Source organism: Oncorhynchus keta, chromosome 26 (assembly GCF_023373465.1).
Source record: "Oncorhynchus keta strain PuntledgeMale-10-30-2019 chromosome 26, Oket_V2, whole genome shotgun sequence".
In the NCBI taxonomy this organism is placed as follows: domain Eukaryota; kingdom Metazoa; phylum Chordata; class Actinopteri; order Salmoniformes; family Salmonidae; genus Oncorhynchus; species Oncorhynchus keta.
Window position 1 is genome coordinate 43,878,073 of NC_068446.1, and position 14,124 is coordinate 43,892,196.

Sequence of the window (14,124 nt, forward strand, 5' to 3'; positions counted from 1 at the left end):
GCAGTAACACTCAGGACTTATAATGTAGTCTGGTGTAGCAGTAACACTCAGGACTTATAATGGAGTCTGGTGTAGCAGTAACACTCAGGACTTATAATGGAGTCTGGTGTAGCAGTAACACTCAGGACTTATAATGGAGTCTGGTGTAGCAGTAACACTCAGGACTTATAATGGAGTCTGGTGTAACAGTAACACTCAGGACTTATAATGGAGTCTGGTGAAGCAGTAACACTCAGGACTTATAATGGAGTCTGGTGTAGCAGTAACACTCAGGACTTATAATGGAGTCTGGTGTAGCAGTAACACTCAGGACTTATAATGTAGTCTGGTGTAACAGTAACACTCAGGACTTATAATGTAGTCTGGTGTAACAGTAAAACCCAGGACTCCAGACCACACATGCACTCTTGGACACGGGGGGTTCTAGCCCCGGCTTGGCCGATCGACTGTGCCCATAATTTATTTCTGTGTCTCTATGTCTATCACCCAACCTCTGTTCTTCCACTTGTCCTATGAGAAACAGTCAGATAGGAACAGGAAAAACGGGATTAGAACTCCAAAGATTCTACAGACCCCCTGTGACTCTACGAGACCCCCAGAGATCCCCAGAGACTCCCAGAGACTCCCCGAGACCCCCAGAGACTCCCAGAGACTCCCAGAGACTCCCCGAGACTCCCAGAGACCCCCAGAGACTCCCAGAGACTCCCCGAGACCCCCAGAGACTCCCAGAGACTCCCAGAGACTCCCCGAGACTCCCAGAGACTCCCAGAGACTCCCAGAGACTCCCCGAGACCCCCAGAGACTCCCAGAGACAACCCAAGTATCCCTGAGACTCCCAGTGTCTTCCCGAGACTCCCAGTGTCTTCCCGAGACTCCCAGAGACTCCCAGAGAGACCCCCGAGACTCCCAGAGTCTTCTCGAGACTCCCGGAGAGACCCCAGAGACTCCCAGTGTCTTCCCGAGACTCCCAGAGTCTTCCCGCGACTCCCCGAGACTCCCAGAGTCTTCCCGAGACTCCCCGAGACTCCCAGAGTCTTCCCGAGACTCCCAGAGACTCAGAGAGTCTTCCCGAGACTCCCAGAGAGACCCCCGAGATGCCCAGAGTCTTCCCGAGACCTCCAGAGAGACCCCCGAGACTTCCAGAGTCTTCCCGAGACTCCCAGAGTCTTCCCGAGACTCCCAGAGAGACCACCGAGACGCCCAGAGTCTTCCCGAGACTCCCAGAGAGACCCCCGAGACTTCCAGAGTCTTCCCGAGACTCCCAGGACTCCAAGAGTCTTCCCGAGACTCCCCGAGACAAAGGCTTTGAGAAAGGGATTCAGGGGGTGATGGTGGAGGGAATGAGGGAGGGAAGGAGGGAGACCCAATGTCCATTTGAGAGGGTTATACAGATGCTGTATCTTTTTTATTTTTTATATATTTTTGCCCTTTCTCGTGGTATCCAATTAAGTTACTATCTTGTCTCATCGCTACAACTCCCGTACGGGCTCGGGAGAGACGAAGGTTGAAAGTCATGCGTCCTCCGATACACAACCCAACCAAGCCGCACTGCTTCTTAAGAGAGAAGGAGAGGATTCTAAACTGATCTTCCTCCTATGCCCATGGCTTTGAGAGGGTTATAGGGGAGGGAGGGAAGGAGGGAAGGAGAGGAGACTAACCTGATGTTCCTCCTATGCCCATGGCTTTGAGAGGGTTATAGGGGAGGGAGGGAAGGAGGGAAGGAGAGGAGACTAACCTGATGTTCCTCCTATGTCCATGGCTTTGAGAGGGTTATAGGGGAGGGAGGGAAGGAGGGAAGGAGGGAAGGAGGGAAGGAGAGGAGACTAACCTGATGTTCCTCCTATGTCCATGGCTTTGAGAGGGTTATAGGGGAGGGAGGGAAGGGGGGAAGGAGGGAAGGAGGGAAGGAGAGGAGACTAACCTGATGTTCCTCCTATGTCCATGGCTTTGAGAGGGTTATAGGGGAGGGAGGGAAGGGGGGAAGGAGGGAAGGAGGGAAGGAGAGGAGACTAACCTGATGTTCCTCCTATGTCCATGGCTTTGAGAGGGTTATAGGGGAGGGAGGGAAGGGGGGAAGGAGGGAAGGAGGGAAGGAGAGGAGACTAACCTGATGTTCCTCCTATGTCCATGGCTTTGAGAGGGTTATAGGGGAGGGAGGGAAGGGGGGAAGGAGGGAAGGAGGGAAGGAGAGGAGACTAACCTGATGTTCCTCCTATGTCCATGGCTTTGAGAGGGTTATAGGGGAAGGAGGGAAGGAGGGAAGGGGGGAAGGAGGGAAGGAGAGGAGACTAACCTGATGTTCCTCCTATGTCCATGGCTTTGAGAGGGTTATAGGGGAGGGAGGGAAGGAGAGGAGACTAACCTGATGTTCCTCCTATGTCCATGGCTTTGAGAGGGTTATAGGGGAGGGAGGGAAGGAGAGGAGACTAACCTGATGTTCCTCCTATGTCCATGGCTTTGAGAGGGTTATAGGGGAGGGAGGGAAGGAGGGAAGGAGAGGAGACTAACCGGATGTTCCTCCTATGTCCATGGCTTTGAGAGGGTTATAGGGGAGGGAGGGAAGGAGGGAAGGAGAGGAGACTAACCTGATGTTCCTCCTATGTCCATGGCTTTGAGAGGGTTATAGGGGAGGGAGGGAAGGAGGGAAGGAGGGAAGGAGAGGAGACTAACCTGATGTTCCTCCTATGTCCATGGCTTTGAGATTGCGTGCTTTGATGATGTTCACAGTGATGGTGTTGGCTGTTGGGTTATAGCACAGAGACACCAGCAGGTCCCCTCGCCTCCCCTGGGGAACACACACACAGACAGACAGACAGACAGACAGACAGACAGACAGACAGACAGACAGACAGACAGACAGACAGACAGACAGACAGACAGACAGACAGACAGACAGACAGACAGACAGACAGACAGACAGACAGACAGACACACACACACACACACACACACACACACACACACACACACACACACACACACACACACACACACACACACACAGACAGACAGACAGACAGACAGACAGACAGACAGACAGACAGACAGACAGACAGACAGACAGACAGACAGACAGACAGACAGACAGACAGACAGACAGACAGACAGACAGACAGACAGACAGACAGACAGACAGACAGACAGACAGACAGACAGACAGACAGACAGACAGACAGACAGACAGACAGACACACACACAGACAGACACAGCAGTTAGTCACTTTACATGCAGTGTAGACAGATCACCCTTGATCTGAGCCTATAACCACAAAGCATCTTAGTGTAGGAGTACTAGGAACAGTTTCACATGTTAAATCATAATGACTAATAGGGGAGACCTGATCCTAGATCAGAGTAGCAAACCTACTCTGAGACACACTGAGTGAGTACGGGCCCTGGTCTGGGACAGATTACTGGACAATGATTAAACCTAGAGAAATAAGCTGTAAATTGGTTGAATGGAGAAAGACTGTCCGGTCTGACAACGTGGATTTTTGGGGCAAGTTGACCCAACTTACCGCTCCCCTCCTCCTCCTCTCCTCCCCCTATCCTCCCCTCCTCCTCCTCCCATCCTCCCCTCCTCCTCCTCCTATCCTCCCCTCCTCCTCCTATCCTCCCCTCCCCTCCTCCTTCTATCCTCCCCTCTCCTCTACTCCCTTCCTCCTCCAATCCACCCCTCTCCTCCCCTCCCCTCCTCCTCCTCCTATCCTCCCCTCTCCTCCTCCTTCTATCCTCCCCTCTCCTCTCCTCCCCTCCTCCTCCTATCCTCCCCTCTCCCCCCCTCCCCTCCTTCTATCCTCCCCTCTCCTCTCCTCCCCTCCCCCTCCTTCTATCCTCCCCTCTCCTCCTCCCCTCCTCCTCCTCCTCCTCCTCCTCCTCCTCCCCTCTCCCTCCTCTCCTCCCCTCCTCCTCCTCCTATCCTCCCCTCTCCTCCCCTCCTCCTCCTCCCCTCCTCCCCTCTTCTCCCCTCCTCCTCCCTCCTCCTCCTCCCCTCCTCCCCTCTCCTCCCCTCCTCCTCCTCCTCCTCCTATCCTCCCCTCTCCTCTCCTCCCCTCCTCCTCCTCCTCCTATCCTCCCCTCTCCCTCCCCCCCCTCCTCCTCCTCCCCTCCTCCCCTCCTCCTCCTCCTCCTCCCCTCCTCCCCTCTCCTCCCCTCCTCCTCCTCCTATCCTCCCCTCTCCTCCCCTCCTCCTCCTCCTCCTCCCCTCCTCCCCCCTCCTCCCCTCCTCCCCTCCTCCCCTCCTCCCCCCCCTCTCCTCCTCCCTCCCCTCCCCTCTCCTCCCCTCCTCCCCCCCTCCTCCTCCTCCTCCCCTCCCCTCCCCTCCTCCCCCCCTCCTCCTCCCTCCTCCCCTCCCCTCTCCTCCTCCTCCTCCTCCCCTCCTCCTCCCCTCCTCCTCCTCCCCTCCCCCTCTCCTCCTCTCCTCCCCTCCTCCTCCTCCTCCTTACCGCTCCATCCATGCAGGGTTTGAGCTCCTTCCAGAAGGTCTGCATGTGTCCCAGGTCACTGAGCTTGTTGAGAGGGATGGATACCTCCCCGATGGGGTCGTTACGACTGAACCGGTCAAAGTCCAACACCTGGAGGTACAGAGTCCTCTCCCTCACCTTCTCATACGGGAAACCTGGGTGGGACGGAGAAAGGGGAGGGGGGAGGAGAGAGAAACAGGCAGAAACAGAGAGAAGGAGAAACAGTGACAGTGAGAGATATAGATAGAAAACCCTTGTGTGAAAACAGTCACACTTGGGAAAGCGGTCTTTTGACCTCGATAGGACTTCCTGGTTAAATAAAAGACTGACATATATCCTCAACAAGAAGCTGAGCGAATCAAATTAAATTGTACTGGTCGTGTACACAGTTAGCAGGTGTTACGGTGGATGCAGTAAGATGCTTGTGTGACTAGTTCCTGTCAATCAATACAGGAAACGACAAACAAGCACGGGAATAATCAAAAAATGATTAACTTATTTTAAAAAATGTAGCACAGCAGTAGATATATTGACAGTATTAAAGTGACCAGTGTTCAGTGACTATGTATATCGGGCAGCAGTCTCTAAGGTGCAGGGTTGAGTATCAGGTGGTAGCCGTCTAGTAACAGTCTCTAAGGGGTAGAGTACCGGGTGGTAGGATGCTAGTAACAGTATCAAAGGTTCAGGGTGGTAGGATGCTAGTAACAGTGACTAAGGTTCAGGGTGGCAGGAGGCTAGTAACAGTGACTAAGGTTCAGGGTGGTAGGAGGCTAGTAACAGTGACTAAGGTGCAGGGTAGAGTACCAGGTGGTAGGATGCTAGTAACAGTAACTAAGGTAGGGTAGAGTACCGGGTGGTAGGATGCTAGTAACAGTGACTAAGGTTCAGGGTGGTAGGATGCTAGTAACAGTAACTAAGGTTCAGGGTGGTAGGATGCTAGTAACAGTGACTAAGGTTCAGGGTGGTAGGATGCTTGTAACAGTGACTAAGGTTCAGGGTAGAGTACCGGGTGGTAGGAGGCTAGTAACAGTGACTAAGGTTCAGGGTGGTAGGATGCTAGTAACAGCGACTAAGGTACAGGGTAGAGTACCGGGTGGTAGGATGCTAGTAACAGTGACTAAGGTTCAGGGTGGTAGGATGCTAGTAACAGTAACTAAGGTTCAGGGTGGTAGGAGGCTAGTAACAGTGACGAAGGTGCAGGGTGGTAGGATGCTAGTAACAGTGACTGACTAAGGTGCAGGGTGGTAGGATGCTAGTAACAGTGACTGACTAAGGTTCAGGGTGGTAGGATGCTAGTAACAGTGACTGACTAAGGTTCAGGGTGGTAGGATGCTAGTAACAGTGACTGACTAAGGTTCAGGGTGGTAGGAGGCTAGTAACAGTGACTAAGGTTCAGGGTGGTAGGAGGCTAGTAACAGTGACTAAGGTTCAGGGTGGTAGGAGGCTAGTAACAGTGACTAAGGTTCAGGGTGGTAGGATGCTAGTAACAGTGACTGACTAAGGTTCAGGGTGGTAGGATGCTAGTAACAGTGACTGACTAAGGTTCAGGGTGGTAGGAGGCTAGTAACAGTGACTAAGGTTCAGGGTGGTAGGAGGCTAGTAACAGTGACTAAGGTTCAGGGTGGTAGGAGGCTAGTAACAGTGACTGACTAAGGTTCAGGGTGGTAGGAGGCTAGTAACAGTGACTGACTAAGGTTCAGGGTGGTAGGAGGCTAGTAACAGTGACTAAGGTTCAGGGTGGTAGGATGCTAGTAACAGTGACTAAGGTTCAGGGTGGTAGGAGGCTAGTAACAGTGACTAAGGTGCAGGGTGGAGTACCGGGTGGTAGGATGCTAGTAACAGTGACTAAGGTTCAGGGTGGTAGGATGCTAGTAACAGTGACTGACTAAGGTTCAGGGTGGTAGGATGCTAGTAACAGTGACTGACTAAGGTTCAGGGTGGTAGGATGCTAGTAACAGTGACTAAGGTTCAGGGTGGTAGGATGCTAGTAACAGTGACTAAGGTTCAGGGTGGTAGGAGGCTAGTAACAGTGACTGACTAAGGTTCAGGGTGGTAGGATGCTTGTAACAGTGACTAAGGTTCAGGGTGGTAGGAGGCTAGTAACAGTGACTAAGGTTCAGGGTGGTAGGATGCTAGTAACAGTGACTAAGGTTCAGGGTGGTAGGATGCTAGTAACAGTGACTAAGGTTCAGGATGGTAGGATTCTAGTAACAGTGACTAAGGTTCAGGGTGGTAGGATGCTAGTAACAGTGACTAAGGTGCAGGGTGGAGTACCGGGTGGTAGGATGCTAGTAACAGTGACTAAGGTGCAGGGTGGAGTACCGGGTGGTAGGATGCTAGTAACAGTGACTAAGGTTCAGGGTGGAGTACCGGGTGGTAGGATGCTAGTAACAGTGACTAAGGTTCAGGGTGGTAGGATGCTAGTAACAGTGACTAAGGTTCAGGGTGGTAGGATGCTAGTAACAGTGACTAAGGTTCAGGGTGGTAGGATGCTAGTAACAGTGACTAAGGTTCAGGGTGGTAGGATGCTAGTAACAGTGACTGACTAAGGTTCAGGGTGGTAGGATGCTAGTAACAGTGACTGACTAAGGTTCAGGGTGGTAGGATGCTAGTAACAGTGACTAAGGTTCAGGGTGGTAGGATGCTAGTAACAGTGACTAAGGTTCAGGGTGGTAGGAGGCTAGTAACAGTGACTGACTAAGGTTCAGGGTGGTAGGATGCTTGTAACAGTGACTAAGGTTCAGGGTGGTAGGAGGCTAGTAACAGTGACTAAGGTTCAGGGTGGTAGGATGCTAGTAACAGTGACTAAGGTTCAGGGTGGTAGGATGCTAGTAACAGTGACTAAGGTTCAGGATGGTAGGATTCTAGTAACAGTGACTAAGGTTCAGGGTGGTAGGATGCTAGTAACAGTGACTAAGGTGCAGGGTGGAGTACCGGGTGGTAGGATGCTAGTAACAGTGACTAAGGTGCAGGGTGGAGTACCGGGTGGTAGGATGCTAGTAACAGTGACTAAGGTTCAGGGTGGAGTACCGGGTGGTAGGATGCTAGTAACAGTGACTAAGGTTCAGGGTGGTAGGATGCTAGTAACAGTGACTAAGGTTCAGGGTGGTAGGATGCTAGTAACAGTGACTAAGGTTCAGGGTGGTAGGATGCTAGTAACAGTGACTAAGGTGCAGGGTGGAGTACCGGGTGGTAGGATGCTAGTAACAGTGACTGACTAAGGTTCAGGGTGGTAGGATGCTAGTAACAGTGACTAAGGTTCAGGGTGGTAGGATGCTAGTAAAAGTGACCGACTAAGGTTCAGGGTGGTAGGATGCTAGTAACAGTGACTAAGGTTCAGGGTGGTAGGATGCTAGTAACAGTGACTAAGGTTCAGGGTGGTAGGATGCTAGTAACAGTGACTGACTAAGGTTCAGGGTGGTAGGATGCTAGTAACAGTGACTAAGGTTCAGGGTGGTAGGAGGCTAGTAACAGTGACTAAGGTTCAGGGTGGTAGGAGGCTAGTAACAGTGACTAAGGTTCAGGGTGGTAGGAGGCTAGTAACAGTGACTAAGGTTCAGGGTGGTAGGATGCTAGTAACAGTGACTAAGGTGCAGGGTGGAGTACCGGGTGGTAGGATGCTAGTAACTGACTGACTAAGTAAGGTTCAGGGTGGTAGGATGCTAGTAACAGTGACTAAGGTTCAGGGTGGTAGGAGGCTAGTAACAGTGACTAAGGTTCAGGGTGGTAAGAGGCTAGTAACAGTGACTAAGGTTCAGGGTGGTAAGAGGCTAGTAACAGTGACTAAGGTTCAGGGTGGTAGGAGGCTAGTAACAGTGACTAAGGTTCAGGGTGGTAGGATGCTTGTAACAGTGACTAAGGTTCAGGATGGTAAGAGGCTAGTAACAGTGACTAAGGTTCAGGGTGGTAGGAGGCTAGTAACAGTGACTAAGGTTCAGGGTGGTAAGAGGCTAGTAACAGTGACTAAGGTTCAGGATGGTAAGAGGCTAGTAACAGTGACTAAGGTTCAGGGTGGTAAGAGGCTAGTAACAGTGACTAAGGTTCAGGGTGGTAGGAGGCTAGTAACAGTGACTAAGGTTCAGGGTGGTAAGAGGCTAGTAACAGTGACTAAGGTTCAGGGTGGTAGGAGGCTAGTAACAGTGACTAAGGTTCAGGGTGGTAAGAGGCTAGTAACAGTGACTAAGGTTCAGGGTGGTAAGAGGCTAGTAACAGTGACTAAGGTTCAGGGTGGTAAGAGGCTAGTAACAGTGACTAAGGTTCAGGGTGGTAAGAGGCTAGTAACAGTGACTAAGGTTCAGGGTGGTAAGAGGCTAGTAACAGTGACTAAGGTTCAGGGTGGTAAGAGGCTAGTAACAGTGACTAAGGTTCAGGGTGGTAAGAGGCTAGTAACAGTGACTAAGGTTCAGGGTGGTAAGAGGCTAGTAACAGTGACTAAGGTTCAGGGTGGTAGGAGGCTAGTAACAGTGACTAAGGTTCAGGGTGGTAAGAGGCTAGTAACAGTGACTAAGGTTCAGGGTGGTAAGAGGCTAGTAACAGTGACTAAGGTTCAGGGTGGTAGGATGCTAGTAATAGTGACTGACTAAGTAAGGTTCAGGGTGGTAGGAGGCTAGTAACAGTGACTAAGGTTCAGGGTGGTAGGAGGCTAGTAACAGTGACTAAGGTTCAGGGTGGTAAGAGGCTAGTAACAGTGACTAAGGTTCAGGGTGGTAGGAGGCTAGTAACAGTGACTAAGGTTCAGGGTGGTAGGATGCTAGTAACAGTGACTAAGGTTCAGGGTGGTAGGATGCTAGTAACAGTGACTAAGGTTCAGGGTGGTAGGATGCTAGTAACAGTGACTAAGGTTCAGGGTGGTAAGAGGCTAGTAACAGTGACTGACTAAGTAAGGTTCAGGGTGGTAGGAGGCTAGTAACAGTGACTAAGGTTCAGGGTGGTAGGAGGCTAGTAACAGTGACTAAGGTTCAGGGTGGTAAGAGGCTAGTAACAGTGACTGACTAAGGTTCAGGGTGGTAGGATGCTAGTAACAGTGACTGACTAAGGTTCAGGGTGGTAGGATGCTAGTAACAGTGACTAAGGTTCAGGGTGGTAGGATGCTAGTAACAGTGACTAAGGTTCAGGGTGGTAAGAGGCTAGTAACAGTGACTGACTAAGGTTCAGGGTGGTAGGATGCTAGTAACAGTGACTGACTAAGGTTCAGGGTGGTAAGAGGCTAGTAACAGTGACTAAGGTTCATCAAGTCAAATTTGAATTCTCTTCAAGTAGCCAACAACAAAACTAGGCTACTAAGTCATTTTTGTTCTCCTTAAAAAGTTTTTTTTTAACTAATCGTAGGCTACATCTTTTAAAACAGAAATATTTAAATTAAAATTTTATGCAAAGCCTGAGTAGGTCTATAACCAGCTTGAGGAGGTCTATAACCAGCCTGAGGAGGTCTATAACCAGCTTGAGGAGGTCTATAACCAGCCTGAGGATGTCTATAACCAGCCTGAGTAGGTCTATAACCAGCTTGAGGAGGTCTATAACCAGCCTGAGTAGGTCTATAACCAGCCTGAGGAGGTCTATAACCAGCTTGAGGAGGTCTATAACCAGCCTGAGGAGGTCTATAACCAGCCTGAGTAGGTCTATAACCAGCCTGAGGAGGTCTATAACCAGCCTGAGGAGGTCTATAACCAGCCTGAGGATGTCTATAACCAGCCTGATGAGGTCTATAACCAGCCTGAGGCGGTCTATACCCAGCCTGAGGAGGTCTATAACCAGCCTGAGTAGGTCTATAACCAGCCTGAGGCGGTCTATAACCAGCCTGAGGAGGTCTATAACCAGCCTGAGTAGGTCTATAACCAGCCTGAGTAGGTCTAGAACCAGCCTGAGTAGGTCTATAACCAGCCTGAGGAGGTCTATAACCAGCCTGAGGAGGTCTATAACCAGCCTGAGGAGGTCTATAACCAGCCTGAGGAGGTCTATAACCAGCCTGAGTAGGTCTATAACCAGCCTGATGAGGTCTATAACCAGCCTGAGTAGGTCTATAACCAGCCTGAGGAGGTCTATAACCAGCCTGAGCTATAACCAGCCTGAGGAGGTCTATAACCAGCCTGAGAAGGTCTATAACCAGCCTGAGTAGGTCTATAACCAGCCTGAGGAGGTCTATAACCAGCCTGAGGAGGTCTATAACCAGCCTGCGGAGGTCTATAACCAGCCTGAGTAGGTCTATAACCAGCCTGAGTAGGACTATAACTCCATTTGGTTGAATCACCTACACAGCCAATCAGGGGCCGCTACAGCGTTGTGACCGTGGCATACTAAATCCTGTTACGAAACAGTATGTGATAAATAGTAAATAGTATGCAGTTTAAGTATGTGCTATGCCAGTATGGGTATTCGGACATGGCCACTGACTAAGGGGCAGCAGAGGGCAGGGTACTGGGCAGAGGTCTTCTAGTGGTGGCTGTTTAACCCCTGATGGAATGGGCATAGAAGCTGTTTATCAGTCTCTCTGTCCCAGCTTTGATGCACCTGTACTGTCTTTGCCTGCTCGATGGTAGTAGGGTAAACAGTGGGGTGAACAGCCGTGGCTCGGGTGGCTGAGGCCTTGATGGTCTTCTTGGCCTTCCTGTGACACTGGATGCTTTCGGTGTCCTGGCTGTCAGTCAGTCAATGTGCCCCTATGCTGCATTGGGCTGACTGCACCACCCTCTGGAGAGCCCTGCGGTTGCAGGGGGTGCAATTGCCGTACCAGGCAGTGATACAGCCTGACTGGTTGCTCTCAATGGTGAATCTGTAGCAGTTCGTGAGGGATTTAGGGGTCACGCAAAATTTCTTCAGACTCCTTTCTTCAGCACACTGTCGGTGTGCATTTCCGGTCTTCAGTGATGTGGGACTTGAAGCTTTTGACCCACTCCACTGCAGCCCTGTTGATATGGGATGGTGTTTCCTGAAGTCCACGATCAGGTACTTCGTTTTGTTGACTCTGCCAAGGCATTCACCTCCTCCCTTTGGGCTGTTTCGTCGTTGTTGGTAATCAGGTCTACCACTGTTGTGTTGTTAGCAAACTTGATGATTGAGTTTGAGACATGTGTGGCCACACAGTCTTGGGTGAACTGGGAGTAGAGGAGGGGTGCTGTTGGGGCGGTAAGAAAATTGTAGTGGGTCTAGGGTGTCGGGTAAGGTGGAGGCAATATGGTCCTTAACCTTAGCCTCTCAAAGCACTTCATGATGACAGAAGTGAGTGCTATGGGGCGATAGTTATTTAGTTCAGTTACCTTAGCTTTCTTGGAAGCAGGAATGATGGTGGACATCTTGAAGCAAGTGGAGACAACAGACTGGGATAGGGAATGATTGAATATGTCCATAAACACTCCAGCCAGCTGGTGTACTCATGCTCTGAGGACAGGGCTTGGGATGCCAGTCTGGGCTGGTAGCCTTGCAAGGGTTAACACGCTTATATGTCTTACTCACATTGGCCACGGAGATCGGGAGCACACAGTCCTTAGGAACGGCGGAGGCCTACGCCGGCAGCTCTCGAAGCCAGCAAAGAAGGTGTTTAGCTTGTCCGGGAGCAAGGCATCGGTGTCCGCGAGGTGGCTGGCTTCCCTTTATAACATGTGATTGTCTGGAGTCCCTGCCCACATACATTTCATGTCTGAGCTGTTGAATTGCAACTCCTCTTTGTCTCTGTACTAATGTTTTTGCTTCTTTGATTGCCTTACAGAGGTCACAGCTAGTCTGTCTGTACACGTCCACGTTCCAAGTGACCTTGCCGTGGTTAAATTCTGTGGTTCATACTTTTAGTTTTGCGTGAATGCTGCCATCAATCCATGGTTTGGATAAGTTCTAATCACAGTAGGAACAACATCCTCTATGCACTTCCTCAGACCAATGTTGAATAGTCCTTACCAACCACAGGAGCTTCCTGCTTAAGTTTCTGCCTATAAGCAGGGAGGAGCAGGTTGGAGGCCTGGTCAGATTTCCCGAAGAAAGGCGGGTGAGGGCCTTGTAGCCATGCTACCTATCTCTTACCTATCTCCCCATGATTTGGTCCTGCCGTACATACCTACGCATGCGCTACGGTCACAAGACGCAGGCCTCCTTACTGTCCCTAGAATTTATAAGCAAACAGCTGGAGGCAGGGCATTCTCCTATAGAGCTCAATTTTTATGGAATGGTCTGCCTATCCATGTGAGAGATGCAGACTCAGTCTCGACCTTTAAGTCCTAACTCATCTCTTCAGTAGGTCCTATGATTGAGTGTAGTCTGGCCCAGGGGTGCGAAGGTGAACGGCAAGGTACTGGAGCGATGAACCGCCCTTGCTGTCTCTGCCTGTCCGGCTCCCTTCTCTCCACTGGGATTCTCTGCATCTGACCCTATTATGGGGGCTGAGTCACTGGCTTACTAGTGCTCTTCCATGACATCCCTGGCAGGGGTGCGTCACTTGAGTGGGTTGAGTCACTGTCGTGATCTTCCTGTCCAGTTTGCACCCACTCGGGCTCATGCGGGTGGAGGAGATCTCCGTAGACAATACTCAGCCTTGTCTCAGGGTAGTAAGTTGATGGTCTGTTTATATCCCTCTAGTGGTGTGGGGGCTGTGCTTTCGCAAAATTGTTGGGGTCATATTCTGCTGGCCCTGTCCGGGGGTATCGTCGGACGGAGCCACAGTGTCTCCCGACCCCTCCGTCTTAGCCTCCACTATGCTGCAATAGTCTATGTGCCGGGGGGCGAGGGTCAGTCTGTCCTATCTGGTGAAATTCTCCTGTCTTATCTGGTGTCCTGTGTGAATTTAAGTATGCTCCCTCGAATTCTCTCTCTCTCTCTCTCTCCCTCCCTCTCTCTCTCCCTCCCCTCCCTGAGAACCTGAGCCCGAGGACCATGCCTGATGACTCCTGGCTGTCCCCAGTGCACCTGGTCGTGCTGCTACTCCAGTTTCAACTGTTCTGCCTGCGGTTATGGAACCCTGTACACCCTGTACACGCGTTACCTTGTCCCGGACCTGCTGTTTTCAACTCTCTCTCTCTCTCTACCTCACATGCTGTCTCAACTTCTGAATGCTTGGCTATGAAAAGCCAACTGACATTTTCTCCTGCAGCTGCTGACCTGCGATTATTATTTGACCCTGCTGATTTTCTATGAACGTTTGAAGAAGAACGATCTGGTCTTAATGGCCATGTACTCTTATAATCTCCACCCAGCACAGCCAGAAGAGGATTGGCCACCCCTCAGAGCTAGGTTCCTCTCTAGGTTTCTACCTCGGTTCCTACCTTTCTAGGGAGTTTTTCCAAGCCACCCTGAGAAGGGCTGTCTGTCCCAACACCCTGAGGTGGGCCGTCTGTCCCCACCCTGAGTTGGGCCGACTGTCCCCACCCTGAGATGGGCTGTCTGTCCCCACCCTGAGATGGGCTGTCTGTCCCCACCCTGAGATGGGCTGTCTGTCCCCCACCCTGAGAAGGACCGTCTGTCCCCACCCTGAGAAGGGCTGTCTGTCCCCACCTTGAGATGGGCTGTCTGTCCCCACCCTGAGAAGGGCTGTCTATCCTCCCACCCTGAGAAGGGCTGTCTGTCCCCACCCTGAGAAGGGCTGTCTGTCCCCACCCTGAGAAGGGATGTCTGTCCCCACCCTGAGAAGGGCTGTCTGTCCCCACCCTGAGATGGGCTGTCTGTCCCCACCCTGAGAAGG

At 51.4% G+C, this 14,124-nt stretch overlaps 1 protein-coding gene across 1 annotated transcript in view; it reads right to left on the reverse strand.

Annotated features, from left to right (window-relative positions):
• The window catches only part of LOC127912157 (synaptotagmin-7-like), a 131,162-nt gene that overhangs the window by 19,751 nt on the left and 97,287 nt on the right, over positions 1 to 14,124 (reverse strand). The window contains exons 5-6 of the mRNA XM_052481010.1: positions 4,446 to 4,618; positions 2,671 to 2,785 (exon numbers count right to left, since the gene is read on the reverse strand). Coding sequence (XP_052336970.1) covers positions 2,671 to 2,785; positions 4,446 to 4,618 — 288 coding nt within the window. The remainder of the gene's footprint in view (positions 1 to 2,670; positions 2,786 to 4,445; positions 4,619 to 14,124) is intronic.